The sequence below is a fragment of the Panicum virgatum genome, chromosome 2N (assembly GCF_016808335.1).
Source record: "Panicum virgatum strain AP13 chromosome 2N, P.virgatum_v5, whole genome shotgun sequence".
Lineage (NCBI taxonomy): Eukaryota > Viridiplantae > Streptophyta > Magnoliopsida > Poales > Poaceae > Panicum > Panicum virgatum.
The window spans coordinates 42,261,686-42,288,113 of NC_053146.1; the positions used below are offsets into that span (position 1 = coordinate 42,261,686).

The following is a 26,428-nucleotide window of genomic DNA, read 5'->3' on the forward strand; positions in this document are numbered from 1 at the left end:
GATAATCTGGGGGTGTAAAGTATGTCCAGAACTAAGGCTTGAAGAGAAGTGGGATTGTATGTTCACTCCTATGATTCAAGCACTGAAATTGTCTCAACATATGTTTTCACGTTGTATGAATGTCATAAATTGAGTTGTCTCATTCATCGACGTGGCGAGACGCAATGGAAGATATAATGAGACCTAAAAGTTCCAAATTTATTTTGGAACATGGAATAAGTTTCTAATGGAGCCAAGACAGTAGGCTATAATGGGTCTACAAGATTGAAACGTGACTCCGGAGGGAACATGAAAAGTTGCTAAGCACGATTTATGGCAAAAAGTTTTGTGCAAAGAAAAGAATAAGTTATAATGAGACATTTTATTCAGTCTCATAAAAGGATTCTTTTAGAATCATAATGCAATTAATGGCATACTGCTTTTAAATTGCATCAGATGGATGTTAGAGCAATATCTCCCGACGGAGATTTGCACAAAAAAGTATATTCATGACATAACCAAATGGTTTTGCTGTGAAAAGAAAAGAACATTGTGATACCATCTGATTAAATCAGATCACAGAACAATGTATCAAAAGTTTTGTGAGAACAAAGGAAAGTTTTGGGTTTTAAGTAAAGTTCAAAGATGGGAAATTCTTTTCCCGCAAAGTTCAAAGAAGGTTATTATGACCTCTAGTTTTGATAAGAATAATCTCGGTAAAGAACCATGCGCTCTAGAAATGGGAATTCACTGGGATAAAAGAACAAGGGGTATTAGGACTATCGCAAGGAACATACTTAGAAAAGAGTTCTAAAGAAATGTGGTATGCATGCGAGTAAAGCCTACGCCTGTCCTATTGTCAAGGGTAATAGTTTTGGAATTTTTAGGATTACAGGAACCGTTATATGATCGATCAAAAGAAAAGGTTCCATGTGCTTCAGCTGTTGGAAGCATAATTAGTGCTCAAAAGAATTTACCCTGACATAGCACAAGTATCCGGGACATTTTGGCAGAAGTCCAGTCCAGCAATAGATCACTGGAATGGACTTATAGAATGTATTGCAATTTTGCAAAATATTGTCAGCCTCATGCTAAGTAAGAAAGAAACATTTACTCTCAAAAGGTTGTGAGTAAAAAGAATCAAGTTTTGGCGAGTTTAGTGAAGCCCACAGTAGTAGCTAACACTCGAGTTTGGAGTTTTATTGTGGAAAAGCTCCAAAGCAAAATAGTCGTGATAATGTGGGTCGTGTATCCAAAGTTTAGCATTATATGAGGCTACAGGACAGGCAAAATGGTTAAGAAAACCATTACCCGGAATTGATAATGGTAGACAACAGCAATATACCATTCGAATGTTTTCACTCCTATGGCAACATGTCAAGTGTGCTGCCAAACACATTGACAATGGGTTATATGTTGCAAAGGAGAAAATCCAGAATCATATGAAATCATGGAGCACCAAAGTATCAAGCAAGTGTTTACGGATCCGCTTACCAAAAGGCCTACCGCCCAAGTCGACATGGTTTTACGGGAAGCCTACGATTTCTGGATTACTAAAGGGCCCATAGAAAGATTAAGATCTTGTTTCAATACAGAAAGGTGCATTGTGGCTGTTAAGTCTGACGGTAACTAATAACCGTCATGATGAGGCACGCCCTACATACTGATCTGCAATGAGATAAGACCAATAGCAAAGCGACTAAAGAGAAAGTAAAGAGTTAAGTTCAAATTGAGAAATTTTAAAGTACAAAGGTGAGATCAAGGGGGAGAATGTTAGTATTGATCTCCACTGGGCCAGTCCAACGACTGGGCCAACCTTGACTCGCGTCCTGATCGGGGACGCCCAGCCCAAGATGAGGCTGGTGGGCCCCGTCGCGCAGCCCTATAAAGTGGAGGTGGGATTAGAGGCTCACTACTAGGTTCGCCGCCGCCGCTACAGTTCCTACCATCCTAAACCCTAACCCGATTTAGAGAGGGGGGCTGTCAGCGACGGGAAGCTCCACCGTGCCGCGCCGTCGCCGCCACTGGTTCTCCGTCGACTACAGCACTGGCACTGCATGTCGTCCTCCACCTTGAACCACTCTGGCGGCTCTCTAGACTCCGTCATCATGCTCGTCATCGACCATGGACGGTTTCTTCTTCAAGAACCAGTGAGTAGTCCCTAAGATGCTAGATGGTCCTAAAGTATTTAACAGCATGACGAACACTGCTGGAGTGGCATGCACAAGAGTATCCAAGTGGGGGCGACTTGCAGCTTCTCCTACATCATCAACTTGCAACTCACTGCAGGGCGTATCGATCGAGATTCCTCACTGCTAGTTACGAGGCCGAGCTTAGTTTGACCTGACACGATTTTCGTGTTGATTAGTCTGCACTGCAGGTCAAAGCAAACAGGAGCTGGGCGTTGGGCTTTTCGAGCGAGGTAAACGGCCGGGGGGCAGCTAGCCCTCTTGCTGCATCTGACTGCCGCGCGAAGGGGGCACGAGCGACTCTGCACAGAACGATGCGGAATCTGTGTGGTGACCTCTGGATTAACACCTCGCGAACAGGACAACAGGTGCAGAAACCACCAACGTGGCAGACTGGCAGTTGTTGCAGAGACTGTAGATGCTTATCCACTATTTGATTAGAGGCTCCATTTGGCCATTAGCAGTCTGACAGTCAGATCTAATGGCCATGGTGATCGAGATTGATCACATGACCTGACCCGGCAGCTTGCGACTTGTCAGACACTCGACACACTCACCCCTTGTTTAGTTGCAAAGTTTAAAATTTCAAAAAAAAATCCGGCACCCGCATAGAAACTTAAATCTTGACAAAATAAAAAACACATTGTACAGTTTGCCTGTAAATCGCGAGACGAATCTAATAAATCTAATTAGGCCGTAATTAGACGCTAAATTGTTAAAGTAATGCTACAGTAAAAACCTCTAATGACGGCTTAATTAGGGTCATTAGATTCGTCTCGCGATTTACAGACGAGTTCTGTAATTTATTTTGTGATTAGTCTATATTTAGTACTTCAAATATAAAAAGATGTCCTTTCAAAAAATTTACACGAGGCAATTAAACAAGGCCTCAGACTTATTTTCAGACAGGCAAAGTACGGAGTACCCACGGCGAGATCTCAACGGCTCCCTGATGAGCAGCCGACACGATCGACGGAGCACAACCGTCGTGTGGACCCGGCCAGGATAGAGTAAGAGGGAGAAAGTTGCATGGAGATCACACGAGGCAGCGGCTTGCCTTCCTGTCGCCTTTGGAGGTATCCGTCGAGCTCGGCAGATAGCGCTTTTTGCATGCCGTCGTTATCGGCACCTGCCTGCTGGTGAGCAGGTAGTCTGTAGGGCGAGCTGAATTTTCGTGTGCTCCCCTTGGTAAGGAACTACTCCCTCCTTCCCTGTTTATAAGGCATACACGTATATCAAGATTCAAACCTTGTCATCTTTGACCAATAATTTGACTATTAAATTTTTATTTTTATAATGCAAATTTCATATGATTGGATTCATAATCAAATATATTTTACAATGATTATAAGTTTATAATCAAAAGTGATATAATATATGATAAATAAATGGTCAAAGTGTTGTTTAGAAGACCGTGTCATGTTCCACCATGCCTTATAAACGGGGAAGGAGGGAGTACTCCGTAAGGATCAGTTCAAGATTGTCCATGATTCTGATTTGATTTGTGCCAATGCAAGATCGATTTGTTTCTCCGGCGAATCAAATAAGACATTGTCATCTAGCTAGCTCAATGGGTTCATGTTCATCTCTTCTTTCTCCTAATATTTTCCAAGCTGTTTCATTCCCTTTTTGATGAAGCAAGCATACACAAATCATATCTTAGGCTTATTTCCACGGAAACCAGTACCAGGCGGCCTCAGAATACCGGCCGCAAACTCTCCTGAAGATCTGAGCTCACATAGTCACATGAGCACTGGAGCTTTATGCGGAGAAACACAAGACCTGGATATACTCGTGTGCAACAGCATTGCTTCATGCGATAAGTAGTACTTGACGCTCCACTGTGCAGAGTACAGCTAGCTAACCATACGTCCGCCATACACTTGGCCACACAAAGAAGTAGAGATCTCTTTCGCCCCTCATACAGCAGGGATCATGCTTGCGCCTTCAGACTTTGGCATTTCGCTATCACACCCATCAATTTCTCAATAGTACTAGCCTACTGATGTGGCTCTAATCGCCTAATGACAACTGTTTGTATTGTACAGTGGAACAGTATACATAAGGGGTCCAGGTCCAGACTAATAGAGTCTATAGTGCTGGCTGAGTGCAGCGCAAGCGCATCGGAATGGATGGATTGACAATCATTTGGCAGGTAGACCAAACAGAGCTGTACGGGTCCAGGGGGCTTTCATCCCAGCTGCATAAATCAGGAACTTGTGGTTTGCGATTGCTGCACAAGAGCCTCCTTTTCAGCATCAGGTCTGACTACAATTGCAGACATCACCCGGCTAGTAGCCTAGCCTGCAAATCAGGAACTTGTGGTTTGTGATTGCTGCTGTATTTGCAAGACCAATGGTGAATCGGCCATGCTATTTGGAGGAACATGCGATTTCTGATCACTGTTGCCATTGCATCATCGATGCCAATGCTTCATGTTGACTGATTTGAAACTCCGAGGGATAGTTCTGTTTCCAAATGATGCATAGCTTGCAGGCATTGGAGATTCGAGAATGGCAGATTGAACATGCTTTGCTGTTTGCTCCTAGTATTGTGAAATGGTTTGCTTGTGGATCAGTTGACAACCTCAAGTATATCCTTCGGGCTGGCATGGCTATGTCTGACAGCATCCTTTTGGGACGAAACAGCTGTTACGCCCTTCAGTAATCTGATCACTTCACTGCAGCCGTCGACGTAGTAGTTAGCTTTGCTGGCCTTTGGGCCCACGGAGCAGGCAAAGATCTCTGGAGTGGCAGGAAGATCAGCAGAGGAGGTTGCTTTATTGATGCTCTCAAACATGTCCTCATCTGATCGATCGTTACCAACACACATCAGAAAATCCGGTACTTCCCCATTGTTGAGCAGTGTCCGAATGATCTTGTCCACAGCAGTGCCCTTGCTGACTCCCTATGTCCAGGAATGGTGCAATTATACAGATATTTCAAGCCTCAACAAACAACTAGGCACAAAATGCAACAAAAAGCTATGGAATTTCTGAAATTGTACAAACCTGAGGTTTAACTTCTACAATCTGATGGCCACGCTTCACAACAACAGGTTCATTTGCTAGGACTCGCTCCAGATGGCCCACTAGCTCCTTTGCTTGGCAGGAGCCAAAGTCATGATCTGTGTTCTGATAATGCCACACTAGAGCACTCTCCTTACGCTCTATGGAGGAACCATCAGTTGTCTCCATGTACACATGCATGATAGGATCCGCAATCAGCTTCCATTCAGAACACTGACCTAATGAACTTACTTCCCATTCAGCTGCTCTGCTCCATCTGTCGGAACAAACATGGTTAATAATCACACAAGCTCAAAGAAAATCACGTAACTATTTATGAACAAAAGATTATTTGATCATTATATTAATACCTGATGAAGTAGCCATGTTCAGCAGCAATACCAAGGTTCTCGCATGAATCGAACCACTCACATAGGGAATTTCTTCCTCTTCCACTAACTATAAATACAGTGTTCTTCGTATCATTGCACAAGTTATTAAGGATTGAAATCAGTTCTGCACTTGGAGCTTTGTCGAGTGATGACTGAGGCACAAGGGTCCCATCATAGTCCAGAAATATCACTCTCTTGTTAGCCTTCTTATAAGATGAAGCAAAGAGTTCTAGAGACAGTCTTCTAAACCCAGGTGATAGAGCAATAACTCTAAAATTCAAACCAAATCCAGTGGTCCAACACCTTCGGCTATATTGCTCTTTGCACGTTCTCTCCAGATCCTGGACAAAGCTTCGAGCCCAATAAGCAACATCATGAGATTTAACATAGCGATAATGCTTCTCATGGCGCTGAATCTTCTCATATTGTGTCAGGTCTGTTGCACTATAAAATGCATCAGCCACATCTTCAACACTCCAAGGATTTACCTTGAAAGCTCCGCTAAGAGATGGTGAGCAACCAACAAATTCAGAAACTATCAGTGTGCTTGTGTGAAGTGAGCTCTTATCGGCACCTCTGAACTTATCAATCTCCTCATTTCCCTGCCTGCAGACGGTGTACTCATATGGTATTAAGTTCATGCCATCCCTCACAGCATTTACAATACAACAGTCAGATGCAGCATAATATGCAATCTTTTCATAGAAAGGTATCAAATAGTCAATAAGGACAACAGGCCTGTAATTAGCAGAACCATATGTATCATTTATCCTTTGAGCTACTGATACAGCTTCATTTTTTGCTTCCTCAATGTCTTTTCCAATGCTTCTTGCAGGATTAACAATCTGTACAAGGACAACCTTCCCTCTAAGCTTAGGTGTTCTCTCCAAAAGAAGCTCCAAGCCGAGCAATTTTAGACTGATACCTTTGAAGATATCCATGTCATCTACACCTAAGATCACCAACTTGCCCTTATATCTATTCTTGATTTCTTGAACCTTGCTAATTGTAGCAGGCAACTTCAACATAGACTCAAGACGGCCAACATGTACACCTGCAGCAAGAATCTTGAGGCTCACTGTTCGACCGAAGTACTCTATACCAATGTGACCACGTTTTGACTCATAATTAAGGCCTAACAGCCTGCTGCAACATGAAAGGAAGTGGCGGGCATAATCAAATGTTTGAAAGCCAATAAGATCAGCATTAAGAAGTGACTTTAGGATTTCATCCCGCACTGGCAGTGTTCTATAGATCTCAGATGAGGGAAATGGACTGTGGAGGAAGAAACCAACTTTAATCTGGTGCAGCTTCTTTCTTAGAAAGGTTGGAACCAGCATAAGGTGGTAGTCATGAACCCACACACAGTCATCATTCGAATTGACTGCCTCCATAACTTTGTAAGCAAATATTTTGTTGGCCCGCACGTAGGCTTGAAAAAGAGAGCGGTCAAATAGTTCGCCTTTGTCATGGAAAACAGGAAGCATATAATGGAAAAGTGGCCATAAGTGCTGTTTGCAGAAGCTGTGATAGAACTGCTGCTGGAGGTCAGCTGGGAGAAAAGTTGGTATGCATTTGTGTTCCTTGAAGAGCTTCTGAGAAACTTGATCTTGCTCACTAGGATCAACTTGAACATTCAAACTACCCACATAAATAACTTCATTATCAACTGGAAAACCATCTTTAAGTTGAACAAGAAGTTGATTATCATCCATTGCAAAGGACCAATCTCCAGTAGCTTCATCTTTCATACAGTTCAGAGGAAGAAAGTTTGCCGCAACAATCTTTCTCTTCAAACAAGGAGGTGCAGAACCAACTATATCGCTACCATTACTACTTTCCAAATCAGGGCCAGATATGTTGCTAGCGGAAGTCACCGTACAAGGAAGAGATTGAAGAGGTTGTTGAAAGTCAAAAACATCTTCACTACATATATCTAGCAGATTTGAATACGAACTCAAAACCATGATTCCTACAAAGGGAGACCCCAAAGAATATGAATAATCAGGCCTTTACAACAACAAAAAACAAATTGCCTGCATACAAATGAGTGCATTATTTGGGGGCATTTAAGAACATATGAACATTCTAGCACACACTGTTTGATTTCTCAAACATAAAAATAATATCCCTCAACCCAATTGGTCACAACTATCATTTGCCTAAACAGCTGTTTAACTTGTTTAAATGCTACACAGTGACAAACTGTGTCTGTTTATACGACTGTTTAATGTTCATTTTCCGAATAACTGGCTAAATATGGATGATTGATCGTTTTTAGCTTTTAGACTGATAGTCACAACAACATTATAGGAATTGATTATCTGAACTAAAGAACCTAGAAAATCATTTATATTTTTTTTATAAAAAACATGTAGGATTCACTCAAAGTCAAATTTGATTTGTGAAAGACAAGAAATGAGAATACTAGTCCTCGCCAAGCAGTTATCCAGGTCAATTGATCTAGTTAAGGAAAAATCATGTAACTAACTACTACTCATTTGCAGTATTGGCCAAAATGATATGGGCTTGAGCAGATTCACATTATTCACTGTTGATTTGAATTGGAAATTTTGACACAGGTTATTTGTTGACAAATAAAAGTGGACAAATAATTCATGAGAAAATAAATACAATAAATCACCCACAAATAAAATCTATTTAAAAAACACTCGCATAATAACACAACAAAAACTTCTTTGGATTTGTGATTCCTACAGAATAATACTGTGATAAAAATAAAACATGAATGACCTAGCTGCATCTAAACATAATGTTCTGCTCCAGGGAGTAAAGGCAAAGCACATAAAATAGTAGTCACAATATTACAGTTTACACTGTAGGTATTTCAGTGCTGTACTTGAAAGCATATTATTATTTTTCCGGTGACAAGCTCTCCAGAGTCCCATGACATACCACATCTATCTCTCATCTAGGACCACAATATCCAATCCAACCCTCATTTAAGAAAATGGGCCACACTCTCCTACCAATATAACACAAAAGGACAAATTTGAGGACCACCTTCGAGCAACATGATGCAAACAATACTTTAACTAATCATTTCCCCTCACCAGATACAAATATTAGCACAAAACTATGATATCGTACCACCTTTGCTATGCGATGTATCTACCTGCAAGACCTGACATGCCAATCAGGACATGTCATCATGCCAGCTGAACAGGTTCACACAAAAACTTAAACACCTACTTGGTGAGATCTGTCATCTATCCTATAACAAAATAGTGATATGGACAAAGCAAGATGGTCAGGTCAGAGGAAACTTGATCTATCCCAGTCCTGCTCATGCTATTTAGCAATAGCGTGCCAAATGCAACTGGCATTGCCATTAAATCAAAATCCAGTCTACTACATATTATGTTACAATATAGTGCAAAATGATTGTTACCCAACATATACCATTTGGCATGGATATCATGATATAATGCCAAGCTCACACAGCAAAAAGGTACACGCTAAAATTATTGCAATAGGATCCTCCATGCATTATTGTACTGATGATTAATTTGCTGAGGAAACCACACATGATGCTGCCTAGTAATGGTGAATCCATAAGTTAAACATAACAGACATCATTTGAGGAATTGGTCGAATCAGCAAGTGGGTGTACCACTTCTTTGGGGAATTCTGGGGTCTAGAGGAAACAGAAAAACTGTATATTATTGTTATGACACCAATCTTAGGGGTTTGGGGCTAACAACACAATTTTGTGTCTGTAAACCAAATATATAGACTCATTTACGTTCTTGTTTATAGTTCATATGCTCAATTGCCTTCTTGTTCAATTTCAGTTACTTAAGTTCCCCAATTCGAGTTGGTATAGCTACCAACAAGGCGACTATTAAATGCAACTGCAGCTACAGTGAACAAGCGAGATGCATAGCTAAAAATAAGAATTTTTTCACATCGATATCCCACCCAGCATAGGACATAGGTGTACCAATACTTTTTTTTGCAAAAAAATCGATACATATTGTATCTGAGTCAGATCGAGCACAAATAGCTTGTAGTAGAATATGGGGTGCTCCATTTCGGAGCGCAGGAAGGGAAGAGAAAGGGCAGGCCGCGGGCGTACCTGGTGGGTTCGTTGCCAGCAAAGGACCCAGCGAAGACTGAACGGCGCCGCCAGGAAAGACCTACGGAGAAGAAGAGGTATACCGGGCAAGGGTGGGGGCGACTAGAGAAATAGTGGGTTCGTCGCTGGCAAAGGACCGGCGAAGATGTGGTGAAGGGCGCCGCCAGCCCAGTCGTCGCCGCCAGGAAAGGAAGACGGAGAGAAGAGAGGTGACCTGGGGAGCGGGGAGAGAGAAATAGAGAGACGACTCGAACGAGGGGTGGCCCAGCAGGTGCTTATTGCTGATTTTCCTTTTATCTGTTAGGAAGGTCTGTTTAAATGGCTCGTGTAAATTTTTTGAAATGAAATTTTTGCACATTTGAAATTTATTAATATAGACTAATCATAAAACTAACTACAGAACTTGTTTGTAAACTATGAGATGAATTTATTAAGACTAATTAATTCGTCATTAGCACATGTTTACTATAACTTTACTGTAGCAATTTATTGTCTAACCATAACCTAATTAGATTTATTAGATTCATATTGTAATTTACAAGCAAACTATAAAATTAATTTTTTATTCTATATAGATTTAGTACTTCATGCATGTGTCGCAAGATAGTTTTGGAATTTTGAATTTTACATTTAAACAAGGTCTGATCTTCTCCAAGAGACTCGCTGGGCTAGCCGGAGCTGGCTGGCTGGGCACGTTTTAGAGCAGGGTCAATAATCCAGCCAGCTGGATGGGTGGGCATGCACCCGCTAATGTGCCTACTGCGGGCGGCAAGTGGACGGTTAGCTGCATGCAGGTCCATCGGTAGAGGTGCATGCGCCCGCTTGAGCCGGTGGCAAGCAAAACGTCTACTTTCTTCTCTCTCCTCTCCTCTTCTCTCTCTCCTCCATGTAGAATTTAGCCAGCTTGTAGGCTGCCATAATACTTGCTCTTATGTGGCTGGCTGGCTGGGCGCGATTCCCCTCATAGTTCACTATACCTCCAGCTAGCTCCGACTGCTGGGCCAGCTAACTGAACATGACGTTTATATCTTCTCTAATTTATAAAAATAAAATTTTGGTGAAAATTTACTCTCCACATCCTCTTCAATTGAATATTCAAATATAGATATCCTCTATTTCAAATTCATGCTAGCCAAGATGGAGAGCTAGAATGGCTCCCTAGACTACACAAAAGATATAGAGAAACTGTTGGAAAATACAAAAATATGAAAAACAATTTTTACTCAGATGACTCTCTAAATGTTGAGAGTAGATTTTATTACACACTATGGAATAATGGAAATGGTTGGTTCACTTCTTCGTTTAAGTTAAATAATATCTAACCACACATTAAAATTTTGAGTATTTTAAATGAGATTATTTTGATAAAAATTGTTAGTTTTTCCTATTCCTTTAATTTTCTTTAATTACTGAGAAAAAGTGATAGTAAAATAGGGAATAATTTATTTTCTATTTCTAACTGCTAACATTTTAGATCCATTGGTTGGATTATAACCCAACGAGCCTGTTTCGATGGACTAAAACTGAAGTTTAGGTATGGCTACAACTAAAGTTTAGCTATGACTAATGACTAATGTTTAGACTTCTACATTTTAGTGGGCCAAAATTAATCCTATCCTATTTGGATACGGCTCAACTTTAGTTGTTGTACTGCAAAAAAATATTTATACCCCTATGCCAAGCATGCGCCACGAGAGGATAGTATTTAAGGAGGGTGTTTTGATATTTTGCTATCCGGTACCAGAAATTGGCCCTCATTAGCTGGGTTTAGAGGGCTAATGAACTAAACTTTAGCTAGGAAGTTGGCTAATCTTTAGCCCCATATTTAGCCTTCCTATTTGGATCATCTAATCTAATAATCAAAAGGAAAAATCTATGCCCTGACCGGTCGCGCTGTTCAGCCCAGCAGCCCGAGCACCTAGGCTTCCTCCGTCCCATTATCTCCTCCTACCCCAAATCCGCATCTAGATGATTTCCATTTCGAACCTTCTTTCTGACACAGGTAATTGTTGCGGCGCAGCAAGGCATGAAGGCGCGGCGAGGCATGGAGGTGCGGCGAGGCGTGGAGGCACTACTGTGTGGCAGCGTCACTAACTCACTACGGCGTACGCGAGCACCAGGGAGGAGGATGACCGCAGGATTTGCGTAGCGCGAGGAGCCAGCTATCCAGCCAGAAGCAATCGAAGGGAGGCATCGGCGTCAAGTGTTGGCTGCATCAGCGAGCATAGGAGCAACGCATAGCACAACAGCAGTAGAAAAAACAAATCAAGATGAGTCTTTTTCATATTTTTTGTACAAATGTGGTGGTGTTTTGGCTTTTTGTCCTGCTTCACAAAGCAGTTGGTGAGATTTGGAGGAAGAGGGGAGGGGGATTGTTTTTCATCTTCATTTTTTTCTTTTGGACAGGAGGTGGTTGATGAGGTTTGTGGTAAGATTGTCTTCTAACCATATTTTTTAGGGAATTCAAGTTGGAATTTTAATTTTCAGTGGTTTTTAATTCAAATTTAGTGGGTAGCAACTTCAAGCAAAGGTAGCAACTTAATGGTTAACTCAATACCATCTTATGCATATGCAGTAGAAATCTATACAGATGTAGCAACACTATCAATTTTTTTCATTCATGCATTTTTTCCACCATACAAATGTGGGGGGGGGGGGTGTTCTAATTGTTTTCCTTGACATGAGATAGTTCGTGAGGTTGGAGATTATAGTGTTTTCTTTACCAACAACCCATGAATAAATTATCTGGCAACTTATACTTTTTTCTCCAAAAATCTATATTGAAATTTGCTCTATTTATAATCACACAGTATTCATAGAGGGAAGTTTATTTTTTGGATCATCAAGTGGCAACTTATTGAGCATATATCCTGCCATATTATTCTTAGAGGAAAGTTAATTTTTGGATTATGAACTAGCAACTTATTGAGCATATGTCTTGCCGTTTCTGTTATATTAGGACTATCATGTAGTAACTTATGCATAACATAGCACAACAACTTAGGTGTCTTTAGTTTATAAAATCATCCCCAGCAGCTAAGCAGCTGAGGATACTCAACTATCAAGTGTATTTTATATATTTTTTCAGCATGGCACGGAAAAGCAAACTCGAAGGGGTTGATGAAACTTGTTCCCAAAAAGAACATGAAAGTGATCTAGGCCCATAAGTGGGTTTTGGTGTTAATGACAAAACACATGTGCATTTAATTGTGTAATTGAGCATGTGTGCAGGTGGTGAGTTTGTATAGGTGAATCAAGTGACGATGTACGACCCCTCAAAAAGGAAATGAAAAAGCGGAGTTCAAAGGATACTCATGGAATTAGATTTTATATTTGAATTTTGAGTATAGGAACGCCGTACTATCAAGAGGGACTTGATTCAAGGGTTTTGATTTGAAACTAGTGCTCAAGAGAACCTAGACAAACACTTGTGAGCCACAAAACAACTCAAAGGAGCAAAAACCGGAGTTTTTCCCTGCCATACCCGGATACTCCGGGTATAGGGCCGGATACTCCGGATCTCGTTGCCCGGAGTGTCCGGGCTCTGTTCAAAGTCTGAAAACCTAGGGTTGCCCGGAGTCTCCGGGCATATACCCGGAGTTTCCGGGTACCCCTTCGCCCAACGGCTCTTTTGAGGCTGAAGAGTATATATACCCCCTCCATACCCTTTCAGCCTCCTCTCTTGCCACTTTGACGAGCTGAACTCAAACCTAAGCCAAAAAGAGCTCTCTCACTCTCCTTTCTCCATTCTTGAGTGATTCCCTTGAGGGATTTGAGTGAGAAGCAAGCAAGAGCAAGGATTATTGCTAGTGAGCCTCATTTCCATCTCTTGAGCACTTGGTTTTGGTCAAGCCCGCGGATTCAAGTTTGTTACTCTTGGAGCCTTATGCTCCTAGACGGCTAGAAGTGCTTGTGATTGCTCAACCAAGATTGTGAGCTGCACAAGAAGTTTGTAATCTCCATTCCTCGCCGAGGAATCCATAGTAAGTAACCTTGGGCTTGAGAGGTGATCTCGCCCTTGGAAGAGGAGCATAGGGGTTCTTGAGCACCGTCTCTCGAATCCTTCCTCAACGGAGACGTAGCACCTTCGGGTGTGAACTTCGGGAAACAAATCCTTGTCTCCTTCGTGTTAGTTTACTTGATTTCATTGCCCTTTGCTTGTGAGACTTCATTTCTAGGGTTTGAGCTCGATCTACTCACTCACGAGTTTCTAGTAAACTTTGTTTGTTGGATATCAACCTTAAGGAACCCCTGGTACTCATTCTCTAGCTTGATCTACTTTTCTATCAGAATTTCTTGCAGTTTCATTCCAGGTCGTTCAAACCCGAAGACTCCGGATATAGCTCTGGATACTCCTGACCACCAAACCCGGAGTATCCGGGCATATACCCGGAGTATCCGGGCTAGTCTGTGTCTGACTTTTTTGTTAAGTGTTTTAAACTGCAGATTGCCTATTCACCCCCCTCTAGTCATCTTAAGATCCTTTCAATTGGTATCAGAGCTTGCCTCTCCATTCAAAGGGCTTAACCATCCGGAGAGGTCAAGATGTCGGATGATGAAAAGAACCCGGTGAATCCGGTTGATGAAGGTGAAAAAGGCGATACCGGTGATAAAAGAGATAAGGGGGCAGAGCCATCCAACAACAAGAAGAAAGATAAGAAAAAGAATGGTGGAGATGAAAGTGAAGAAGAGACATCCGATGATGAGATGTCTTATGAGGAGTGGAAGGCATGGAGGAAGAAGAGGAAGGAGCAAAGGAAGAAAAAGACTAGCTCCCGAGTTATCATTGACTCTAGTGATGACTCCGACACCGATTCCAAGAGAAGAGTCTCACGCTCTTCAAACAAGGGCAGCTCATCAAAGTCAAAAGGCAAAGGTGATTATCGAAGAGTTGCTCATGATTACACTTTTTCTCTACCTAGTGAGCACAATGCATCAATTCATATGGGCAAGCCACCTTTCTTTGATAGTACCGGATATAATCAATGGAAGACTAAGATGTTCGGTTACATGAATGCAATCCACAAGGATCTTTGGAAAGTTGTGGAAGTTGGGTGTGAAATTCCGGATGAAGATGAAACTCCAACACCGATTCAACCATATGTGCTACAAAGGAATTTCCAAGCATTGAACATCCTACACACATCCGTGAGTCCCAAAGAGTTTGACAAGATAGAGGATGCACCAACCGCCAAAGATGCTTGGGACACTCTCCTAGTGAACCATCAAGGGTCAAGAAAAGTACGAGAATCAAGAATCAAAACTTTAGAAGATGAATTGAGCTTGTTCTCCATGAAGAAGGATGAAGGGGTGAAAGAGATGTACAACCGCATGAAGAAAATCACAAATCAAATCAAATCTCTTGGTGGTGACAAGTGGGGTGACCGTGAGATTGTGGACAAGCTCTTGACCGTGTATATGGCTAGGGATTTTACTCTACCTAGCTTGATTAGAGCCGAAAGAGGATTCAAGCACTTCACCACCGAGAATGTCCTTGGAAGAATTGAGGCTCACCATGATCAATTAAAGAGAGTCAAGATTAACCAAGATCTAGCCGAGCTTCAAGAACAAGCGGCCAAGAATAGTGGGTTGGCACTTCAAGCTAAGTCAAAAGGCAAAAAAAAAAGGCAAACCAATCCTCAAAAAATGAAGGCACTAGTAGTGATGATGATGAAGAGCTTAATGATGAGCAAATGGCTTTCTTTATCAAGAACTTCACAAGAGTATTGAAGAAAGGCAATTTTAGAAACTTTGGGAAGAACAAGAAGTATGAGCCAAGAAGAAGATCTAATAGGCCGTGTTTTGGGTGTAACAAAGTTGGGCATTTCATTGCCGATTGCCCGGAAGAGAAGAAGAAGAACAAAGACACCAAAGAAAGCACATCCAAGAGAGATAGATCAAGATACAAGAAGCAAGCCGGAGAAGCTCATCTTGGTCAAGAATGGGATTCACAACAAGAAAGTGAGTCCGAGAAAGAAGATGTTGCAACCATGGCGTTCAAGGCATCATCTCCACATCCTCCAAGCTTGTTTGAAGATCTCACCGACGATGAGGATGAAGATCCCACCATGTGCCTCATGGCTAAAAACTCCAAGGTAACATCTCCAATCTCATCGGACGATGAAATGGATAATGAAGTAGAAGTTGCTAAACTAGTTAAGAAATATGGTTAAGGGTCCGCAACTAAAATGATGAAACTAGTTATGAAACTAGATGAAGCGGATGAGACTCTTGAAACACAAGAAGAATTGCTTAGACTTGAGAGAGAGAAATTCAAGGCTCTTGAAAAGGACCTCGCCTATGAAAGGGAGGAAAACAAGATGCTTGTGAACTCAATCAAAGTCAAGGATGGCACTCTTCTTGAGTTGAAAGAGTCACTCTCTAGTGAAAAAGAAAAAGTGGATGATTTGACTAGAAAATTTTCCTTTGTCAATGACACTAACACTTTCCTAAGGAAGGATAATGAAAAACTTCAAGAGAGCATGACAAGCTTACAAGCTAATCACACGGCACTTGAAGTTCAATTTAATACTCTTTGGGAAAGTACTTCTAAGACTAAAGAGACATCTAATTCATCTAGTCCTTCTACAAGTAATGGATGTGCACGGTGCTTTAATATTGATATTCAAACTCGTGCTACTAACCATGTTGAGATGAATGCAATGAAGAAAGAAATTTCTAGACTCACTCATTTGTTGCAAGAAGAGGCTCCATCACATACTCAAGTCCCAAAGAAAATTCCCTTTACAAGGGTAGGTGAGTTTGAGAAATATACCAAGGGATTTGGGTCAAGATACATGAGCAAGTTTGGGTTTGAAGTGGGTAAGGGACTTGGTAGGAATGGGCAAGGTACTCCACATGCCATTCCATTTACCAAGAACAAGAACAAGAACAAGACCAAGACCGCCTTGTGTGCTCAAGGAGGTCTAGTGAACATGACCACTCCCATTCACAAGACAAATGATATGATTCAAGAAAGTGGTTATGTCAACTTCATCAAGAGAGGCACAACATGTGATGAGGGTGCTAAAATTGTTGCATCCTCATTCAAAGAAGATAAGTTCAAGGCCTCTAACCCAACTAAGATCAAGGCACAAGAATCATCTCATGTATCCTTTTATGCCGATTATGTATTGACAAGGAACCACCGTGGTAAAGTGGTTGCCAAGTTTGTAGGACACCGTACATGGAACACAAAAGTGAAAAAGCATGTATGGGTGCCCAAAGTTCTTGTGACTAACATTAAAGGACCCAAGTATTGTTGGGTACCTAAAAGAAAAGAGTAATTTTGTTTTGTAGGGATACTCCTCCGGTGGATCAACTTGGGTGATTGATAGTGGATGCACAAATCATATGACCGGAGAAAGGAGTATGTTTGAAACAATAACCGCATCAAGTGGAGATCATTTCATTACTTTTGCGGGAAATCAAAAGGGAAGAGTGCTTGGTACCGGTAACATTATTCTAAACTCAAAGTTCACTCTCTCAAAAGTTCTTTTAGTTGAGTCACTTGATTACAATTTGTTGTCCATCTCACAACTTTGTGATTCGGGCTTCAATTGTTTGTTCACTAACGAGGGTGTAACCGTCATTAGAAGAAGCAATGACTCCATTGCTTTCAAGGGGGTGCTCAAGGGAAAGCTCTATCTTGTGGATTTTTCTCAAGAGATGGCTCAACTTGATGCTTGCTTGATAGCAAAGTCTAGCTTGGGTTGGTTATGGCATCGCCGACTAGCTCATGTTGGGATGAGAAATCTCAACAAGTTTCTAAAGGGGATCACATCCTAGGACTAACAAATGTTTCTTTTGAGAAAGATCGTGTATGTAGTGCATGCCAAGCCGGGAAGCAAGTTGGTGTTCCACATCCATCTAAGAGCATCGTCACCACCGTCAAGCCATTTGAACTTCTACATATGGATCTCTTTGGTCCGGTGGCGTACATTAGCATTGGTGGTAACAAATATGGTCTTGTCATTGTTGATGATTATTCTCGTTTCACTTGGGTGTTCTTTTTGCATGACAAAAGTGTAGTGCAAGAAACCTTCAAGAAATTCGCAAAAAGAGCTCAAAATGAATTTGAGACTAAGATCAAGAAAGTGAGAAGTGACAATGGCACCGAATTCAAGAACACTAACGTAGAAGAGTTTCTAGATGAAGAGGGCATTGGTCATGAGTTCTCGGTTCCATACACTCCTCAACAAAATGGAATTGTTGAGAGGAAAAATAGAACTCTCATCGAGGCCGCAAGAACAATGCTTGATGAGTACAAGATCTCGGATCAATTTTGGGCGGAAGCAATCAACACGGCATGCCATGCAATCAACCGCCTATATCTTCACAAGATCTTGAACAAGACGGCATACGAGCTCCTACTTGGTAAAAAGCCTAATGTGTCTTACTTTAGAGTTTTTGGAAATAAGTGCTTCATTCTTAACAAGAAGCCTAAGAACTCTAAGTTTGCACCTAAAGTTGATGAAGGTTTTCTTCTTGGTTATGCCTCAAATGCTCATGGCTATCGTGTTTTCAACAAAACCTCCGGTTGTGTTGAAATAGCGTGTGACGTGAAATTTGATGAATCTAATGGCTCTCGAAGGGAGCAAGTTGATAATGTTGTAGGAATCGAAGAATCATCAAGTCAAGCTATCAAGAAGTTGGCGATTGGTGAAATAAAGCCTCAAGAACAAGTGGACAATGACGATGATGATGTGTTGATGTTTCAAGGGCCATCTACCTCTACATCCGCTGCAAAACCCGAAAACTCCAGATATGAAGCCGGAGACTTCGGACATCTTGACCGGAGTATCCGGACTCCAGACCGGAGTATCCGGGCTACTCAAGCTGAGGCATCAATCCAACATCAAGATCAGTCTCAAGATGGTGGAGATGCTGAACCAATCCAACATCAATCCTCCATTCCACATCCAAGAGTTCATCACATAATTCAAAAGGATCATCCCGTGGATAATATCCTTGGAAGTATAAGTAAAGGGGTAACCACTCGATCTCGTTTGGCTACTTTTTGTGAACATTATTCATTTGTTTCTTCCTTAGAACCTCTTAAGGTGGAAGAAGCATTGGATGATCCGGATTGGGTGATGGCTATGCAAGAGGAATTGAACAACTTCACTCGGAATGAAGTCTGATCCTTAGTAGAAAGACCCAAGCTAAATATCATTGGAACCAAATGGGTCTTTCGACACAAACAAGATGAACATGGCGTGGTAACAAGAAACAAAGCAAGGTTGGTTGCTCAAGGCTACACACAAATTGAAGGTTTGGATTTTGGTGAGACTTATGCTCCCGTAGCTAGGCTTGAGTCAATTCGTATCTTGCTTGCCTTTGCTACTCACCATGATTTCAAGCTATATCAAATGGACGTGAAGAGTGCTTTCCTTAATGGACCAATCTCCGAATTGGTATATGTTGAGCAACCACCGGGGTTTGAAGATCCAAAATTCCCAAACCACGTTTACCTGCTCCATAAGGCGCTCTATGGGCTCAAACAAGCCCCTAGAGCATGGTATGAATGCCTTAAGAACTTTCTCTTAAGAAAAGGCTTTGAAATAGGCAAAGCTGATCCTACTCTTTTCACTCGCAAAGTTGATAAAGATATCTTTGTGTGCCAAATATATGTCGATGACATTATATTTGGCTCTACTAACAAAACTTGGTGCGATGATTTTAGTAGGATTATGACAAAGAGATTTGAGATGTCTATGATGGGTGAGTTGACCTTCCTCGGATTTTAAATCAAGCAACTCAAGGATGGTACTTTCATTAGTCAAACCAAGTATTTAAAGGATATGCTCAAGAAGTTTGACATGGAAAATGCCAAGCCCATCAAAACTCCCATGCCAACCAATGGGCATCTCGATCTAAATGAAGATGGCAAGGCCGTGGATCAAAAGGTATATCGCTCCATGATTGGATCCCTTCTTTACCTTTGTGCATCTAGGCCCGATATTATGCTTAGTGTGTGCATGTGTGCAAGATTTCAAGCTAATCCAAAAGAATGTCATTTGATGGCGGTTAAGAGAATCATAAGATATTTGGTCTTCACTCCTAACCTTGGTTTATGGTATCCCAAGGGCTCATCTTTCGATTTACTTGGCTATTCCGATTCGGATTATGCCAGTTGCAAAGTGGATCGAAAGAGCACTACGGGGACTTGTCAATTCCTTGGCTGGTCCTTAGTAGCTTGGAGCTCTAAGAAGCAAAACTCGGTTGCCTTGTCCACGGCGGAGGCCGAATATGTCGCCGCCGGTGCGTGTTGTGCACAAACGTTGAGTGACTTTGGTTGTCATTTTGATGCAATTCCTCTATTTTGTGATAATGAGAGTGCAATCAAGTTAGCAAACAACCCCGTACAACACTCCCGAACAAAGCACATAGATATTCGTCATCATTTCTTAAGGGATCATGAGGCGAAGGGAGATATTGCTTTACAACATGTAAGCACCGACGGGCAACTTGCCGATATCTTCACTAAGCCTCTAGATGAGTCAAGGTTTTGTGCTTTGAGAAGTGAACTAAACATCTTGGATTCTCGTAACCTAGCTTGAATTACTGCATACATTTGAGTGATCATAGATTAAGTGGTTCTCAAAACAAAAAGGATCTTGAAAACTTTTAAATTGTGTGACCTTTGTTTTATAAAAAAATTTGGTTATTCTCTTTGCTCACTTGAGATCATTGTTCTTCTTGATTGATTGTTGGCTGATCTCAAGTTGAGTAATTTCTCTCACACCATTAGATCCTCAAAATCTATCTATATCAAATCCATCTAGATCAAGTTCCTTGGAGTTCTTTTCTGCTCAGTCTCAAGGGGAGCCGGAGTCTCCGGCCCAGGGCACGGAAACTCCGGACTATCCGGATACTCCGGCCCTGAGGCCGGATACTCCAGATATTTGGAATTTACTATATATACCGCGGGGGGGGGGGGGGTCGGGGTAAACGGTTCCTCCGGTCTTTTTACCACAGCCGCCGCCCCCCTCTTCTCTCTACTCTCCCACTCACGCCCTAGGGGCGATTTCAACCTTCCGGCCATCACGAACTCATCAATCTTTGAAGGAAGGCTCTCCTCCCCTCCGGAAACTCCGGGGAGTCATTGGATTTGAAGTTCCCGCGCTCTCAACGGTCTCAAAGGTACTTTTGAACTTCGGATCGCCCGATCTCCCAATGTCGTAGGTTTCTTTGAAAGATCTTTAGGGCATCTCTTCCTAGCATGTGTAGGAACCTTTGGCTCAAGTTTCATTCAAATCCCATGGTCAAATCCTTAGATTTTTGAAACTTAGGGTTTCAGGTGCTCCTGTCCGGATACTCCAGATATACACCCGGTTACTCCGGACCCTCTGGGCCGGAGTCTCCGGGGATATACCCGGAGTCTCCGGACTTGATCACCACTAGCACATCTTTTTCTTCCCAATTCTATCCAGCTTGGTCTTGATCTTTGTTATCTATACTTAGGCATGGTGAGGCCACGCGCTGGTGAGTCCTTGGAGGATGCGAAACAAAGAAGGCAAAATCGCCGACATGATCCTCACTCTCAAAGGGAAGATGCTCCTCGCAATCCTCCAAGGGAGTTGCGTCCACATCATCGTGCGGGCAAGGAACCCGCTGGCAGCAGTTCAAGAAAGGAACCAAGGAAAGCTCCTTACATTTTGCAAAGCCAAGCCGCGGCTCCTCCATCCCGTCCGACTCCGACAAGCAAGGGTATTGCTCATGACATATGTTCTAAGACTCCTCCTCGCTTGGTAGTTGAGTACTCTCCTGGGCAGCGCACTTATCCTAACATTCCAAGGCTTCATCGACCTGGGATAGTGCTTGGCTTCATAGTAGAGATGGAAAGAAACTATTACAAGCAAGATGTAGCACTTAGGGAGGCACGCAAAGAGAAAGTTTACAGATATGACAAGAGTGAAGGTCTTGAGCGGTGCTTTTGGTGCAAGCTTCATGAAGACTTCTATTCTTCAGTTGTGATGCGTAAGTCTCGTGCTGCCATTGTTCATTGCAAGTACGTGGATTGGAAATATTATGAGAATATGAAGGATTCATTCTTTAATGAGGCTATGGAAAAGTGCAAGGAGATGGGTCTCTATGATATTATGGGTTTTCGCTATGATTGGAATGAGGAGATCCTTGCTCAATTTCATTCTTCTTTATATTATGATGAAAATGAGATTGCATTTTATTGGACCACCGAAGGAGCAAAATATGGAGTGGATTACATGACCTTCTCTAGGTTACTTGGACTTGGCACTAAGGATGAGAAGAGAGATCCCATTCATGTTGAGGAACAACTCAAGACATATCAAGTACCCACTTTGTTCTACAATCCTATTTGTGCTCAAGAAGGAAAGGCAAACCATCTCTTGCCGGTTTACTATGCAATGAATCAATTCTTTAGAGCAACCATTGATGCAAAGGATGGTGATCCCGTGGCACTTAGATACTATGCAGTGAATCTTCTAGCCCGGACTTTGCCAAGTGGTAGACCTTTTTGCATTATGGACTTCATTTGGAATGAGCTAAGAAGGACTATGATTGAGGCCAAGAAGTCCCTTCCTGCTGCACCATACATCATGTATATGATAGAGAGGGTGACCAAGGTCACATTTCCAAAGACAGTTAAGCATGAGCCTCTTCACTTGCGTGCCCGCTCAGGTGATGCACCACCTCCTCCTCTAGCTCATGCCGGTGCAACAAGGAACCCAAGACATGATCCTGCTCCATCTTCTGTGGGTGCCTCTTCATCGTCTCGTCACCGTCACCATGACTCCTTTGTGAAGAGGGCCCTCCGCAGCTTATTTGGGATGTGTAGGAATATTGCAAATAATGTGCATGAGAACACAAGGTCCATCAATGAGATTCGGGGTCATTTGGGACTTCCTTTGGATCCTCACCGCGAGCTCCCGGACTTTGATGATCCATTTGCTGAGTGTGATGCCGCCGATGAGGCTTCTATTGCCGCTACTCATGCTCCACTTCCACGTGCTCGTCGTCAGCCCCGTTCTCCTCGTCGCCGTGCTTCTTCTTCCTCCCGCCGTGCTCCTCCAAGTGGCCAAGAGATCTTTGATGAGGAAGAGGAGACCGAAGAAGATGAGCCCATAGGCTATCGTGAGCACCCCGACTCCGATGAAGATGAGGATACCTCCGAGGATGTCGTTCAAGATGAAGATGATGAGTAGATGAACTTCATGCTTCTTTTCATTCCCTTTTTGGCACTTGATGACAAAGGGGGAGTGAAAGGTCATTTATGTACTCATTTGGGCATGTGTCGCCCTTGTATCCCTTTGGTTCGAACTCATGTCATTTTATTTACGTTTTGAACTTCCTTGATCCTTGGTAAGGATTATGTGGTGTGAGAACCTTGTAATGTGTGCTACTCTGTGTTTAGCTATCGAACTTGAGTTTATTCTAAGAAATTTCTGCTAGTATGTGTCTTGTTTGAGCTCACTGACTGCTGTTTTTCTGTGTTCTGGTTCAGAAGGGCCGGATACTCCGGGATACAGGCCGGATTCTCCGGATTCCTTATCCGGAGTCTGCGGACCTATACCCGGAGTTTCCGGGCTCTGTTCAAAGTCTGAAAACCTAGGGTTTCCCGGAGTCTCCGGGCATATACCCGGAGTTTCCGGGTACCCCTTCGCCCAACGGCTCTTTTGAGGCTGAAGAGTATATATACCCCCTCCATACCCTTTCAGCCTCCTCTCTTGCCACTTTGACGAGCTGAACTCAAACCTAAGCCAAAAAGAGCTCTCTCACTCTCCTTTCTCCATTCTTGAGTGATTCCCTTGAGGGATTTGAGTGAGAAGCAAGCAAGAGCAAGGATTATTGCTAGTGAGCCTCATTTCCATCTCTTGAGCACTTGGTTTTGGTCAAGCCCGCGGATTCAAGTTTGTTACTCTTGGAGCCTTGTGCTCCTAGACGGCTAGGAGTGCTTGTGATTGCTCAACCAAGATTGTGAGCTGCACAAGAAGTTTGTAATCTCCATTCCTCGCCGAGGAATCCATAGTAAGTAACCTTGGGCTTGAGAGGTGATCTCGCCCTTGGAAGAGGAGCATAGGGGTTCTTGAGCACCGTCTCTCGAATCCTTCCTCAACGGAGACGTAGCACCTTCGGGTGTGAACTTCGGGAAACAAATCCTTGTCTCCTTCGTGTTAGTTTACTTGATTTCATTGCCCTTTGCTTGTGAGACTTCATTTCTAGGGTTTGAGCTCGATCTACTCACTCACGAGTTTCTAGTGAACTTTGTTTGTTGGATATCAACCTTAAGGAACCCCTGGTACTCATTCTCTAGCTCGATCTACTTTTCTATCAGAGTTTCTTGCAGTTTCATTCCAGGTCGTTCAAACCCGGAGACTCCGGATATAGCTCCGGATACTCCAGACCACCAAACCCGGAGTATCCGGGCATATACCCGGAGTATCCGGGCTAGTCTGTGTCTGACTTTTTTGTTAAGTGTTTTAAACTGCAGATTGCCTATTCACCCCCCCCTCTAGGCATCTTAAGACCCTTTCAGAACAACTAGGTCTCCTTCCAAAACGTAAATTATGGAAGGCTCACAGACCCAAAAATGATTTTAAATGGCTCATAGACCCCATCATGATTTTAAATGTGGACGTCATGATTTTACAATTTGTACCAGCAACTTATGTGGTAACTTTGTTACTTTTCTTCAGCAACTTATATAGAACCTATGTAGCAACTTATAGTTTGTACCCCCCAGCAATCAATGTGCACCAAACTACGTGGCAACGTATAGCCTTTTTTTTCTTAACCTAGTTAATGCTCAACTTACTTGTTTTTCACCTTTTTTCCTTTTTAGCATGGTAGAGGAGTAAAAACTCGAACTTGATAAATCAGCTCCCTCTCCAAGAAGGACTAGTGCTTATTGTAGAATTTTTAAGGCCAGAGAGTGAGCTCATGTAGCCTAGAATTTATACATAAGAATTCATGAAGGGCAAAAGTGCTAGAGAATAACAAGAATTAAATTGTAATAAACAGATAGTGTTACTATAGATAAGTTGCCAATAATTACTTTATAAGATGCTACATAATTTCTACGTAACTTGATTTTGCATATATTGTAAAACATTGTATTCAATAGAAATTTCCTCAGTTCTACATAAGTTGTGATATTCGGACCCTATATAATTTGGTATATTGTGACAATATTTAGGTTGCTCGACAATTTACATAACTCTTGATACAAAAATCTATATAAATTATACAAGTTACCACATTGGACAACATAACTTGCTATGCATGTTAATATCCTCAGAATAAAATATAATTTGCTACATGATCTATATAAGTTACTAGTGTACGTATAATATAAGTTGATAGTTTATAAAAACGGCTTCAAAACATATCTTATATGGATCTTATTTTGTAGATCTCGTTAAAAGAAGCACAATGGTGCAAACGCAGTTCAAAACAGGTGCTTGATGAGGGACTAATGACCATTAAAAAAATGCGACTAATTTGTATTGCTGACATCAATGGTGATGTCATTGGAAAGGGACATTTTTGTATCTTGCTGGCTTCTATCCGCTGAGCTGCCCTGCGCGCTGTTGACACACGGCAGAACAGAATAGGGTCACGCACTACCCTATAGCGCAATAGATAGCGCGTTATCATGGTTCTAATTAAAAATTAGCCTCTAGATCTAAACACGGTAGATATCGTATAAATATACATTTCATATATATATATAGACACACACATTGACTTATATAAAAACACGATATACCAGTTAAGTTGGGCCTGCGACCAGTATTGTATGGGGCCACCTTTTCGATACTATCTATTGATCCAATCCAAGTGTATGGTTACTGCTCATAGCCATTGCTAACGCTTTAGCAAACCCAGCCGAGTAAACAGCATTCAAAAGTGTTCTCATCTTGTTTCAATTTACCGTACCGTACCTATAAATTGCACGGGAACTTTAACCTGATTACAATTCTGAAGTAAAAATATACCAGGATGTAGCTCCAAATATAGTTCCTTTCCTAGTTTAAGAGCAATAAAAATTGCTCTTGCCTAACCTACTGGATCAAGAATTTCGATCAAGAGCATCGCTGAAGGGTCAATCAACATGCTAATCAACAGATAAGTGAATGTGTTACTTACCACCGTGATGAATCTAGCTGCTCCCCAAATCCAAAAGTTGTTTGTTGGCACCAAGTCCTCTTGTTGCTCTCAACACCTGAGGGAGAGGGAGGAGAGAGAGGGATGAACGAAAATGCTTTTGCGGCTCTGGCCCGTGGTGGGGGTTTTACGGATGCGAAGTTTTGTTTTGGAAGATAGCAACTAGTCCGGTTGGACGATTATGCCCCTGGTCGCCGTGCCGATCCAGGCGAACGCCACTGCGGATAAGATCGTGATGAGTAATAAACTATTTCCTCCATTTCAAATTATAGTTCATTTCATTTTTCATTTTAAATTGACCACTTGTTTATTTAAAAATTGGAAAAAGTCTATATCATCCCCTCACCTATGTGGGGTGGACTACATAACCTCCCAAACTATGAATTGATCTATATCACCTCCTGAACTTTTTAAAACCGGTCAAATTACCCCCTAAAATAGTTTTGAAAAATCATAGTAAAACACAAAAAAAATCATAAAATGGAAAATCGAATTGTGTTAGACTCCAAATGAGTAGATCTGCACAATAAACATATAATATGATATACTCTAGTATATTTTTTATGCTGTAGTTTTAGATATATGCTTTTCTTCATAGCTATAAAAAAATATA

General features: G+C 41.9%; 1 protein-coding gene across 3 annotated transcripts; it reads right to left on the minus strand.

Moving 5' to 3' along the window:
- Positions 1-3,727: 3,727 nt before the first annotated feature.
- LOC120660545 (probable alpha,alpha-trehalose-phosphate synthase [UDP-forming] 9) lies at positions 3,728-25,939 on the minus strand. 3 transcript variants are annotated; one of them, XM_039939116.1, is made up of 4 exons: positions 9,667-9,964; positions 5,547-7,539; positions 5,179-5,452; positions 3,728-5,075 (listed from the first exon to the last, which is right to left on the minus strand). In XM_039939116.1, the coding sequence occupies exons 2-4, from the start codon at positions 7,532-7,534 to the stop codon at positions 4,743-4,745; spliced, it is 2,595 nt and encodes an 864-aa protein (XP_039795050.1). In that variant the 5' UTR covers positions 7,535-7,539; positions 9,667-9,964; the 3' UTR covers positions 3,728-4,742. The 3 variants fall into 3 exon arrangements, with proteins under 3 accessions (XP_039795050.1, XP_039795048.1, XP_039795049.1); XM_039939114.1 differs by lacking the exon at positions 9,667-9,964 and adding an exon at positions 25,798-25,939 and having other exon boundaries at positions 3,773-5,075; XM_039939115.1 differs by lacking the exon at positions 9,667-9,964 and adding an exon at positions 25,801-25,912 and having other exon boundaries at positions 3,773-5,075.
- Between the last annotated feature and the right edge of the window lie 489 nt (positions 25,940-26,428).

Coding starts and splice junctions, on each gene's coding strand:
- LOC120660545 (XM_039939116.1), bottom strand. CDS start 7,534: ATGGTTTTGAGTTCGTATTCAAATCTGCTAGATATATGTAGTGAAGAT. Junction 5,453..5,546: donor GAACATGGCTACTTCATCAG/GTATTAATATAA, acceptor TTGTTCCGACAG/ATGGAGCAGAGCAGCTGAAT. Junction 5,076..5,178: donor TTGTAGAAGTTAAACCTCAG/GTTTGTACAATT, acceptor TCCTGGACATAG/GGAGTCAGCAAGGGCACTGC.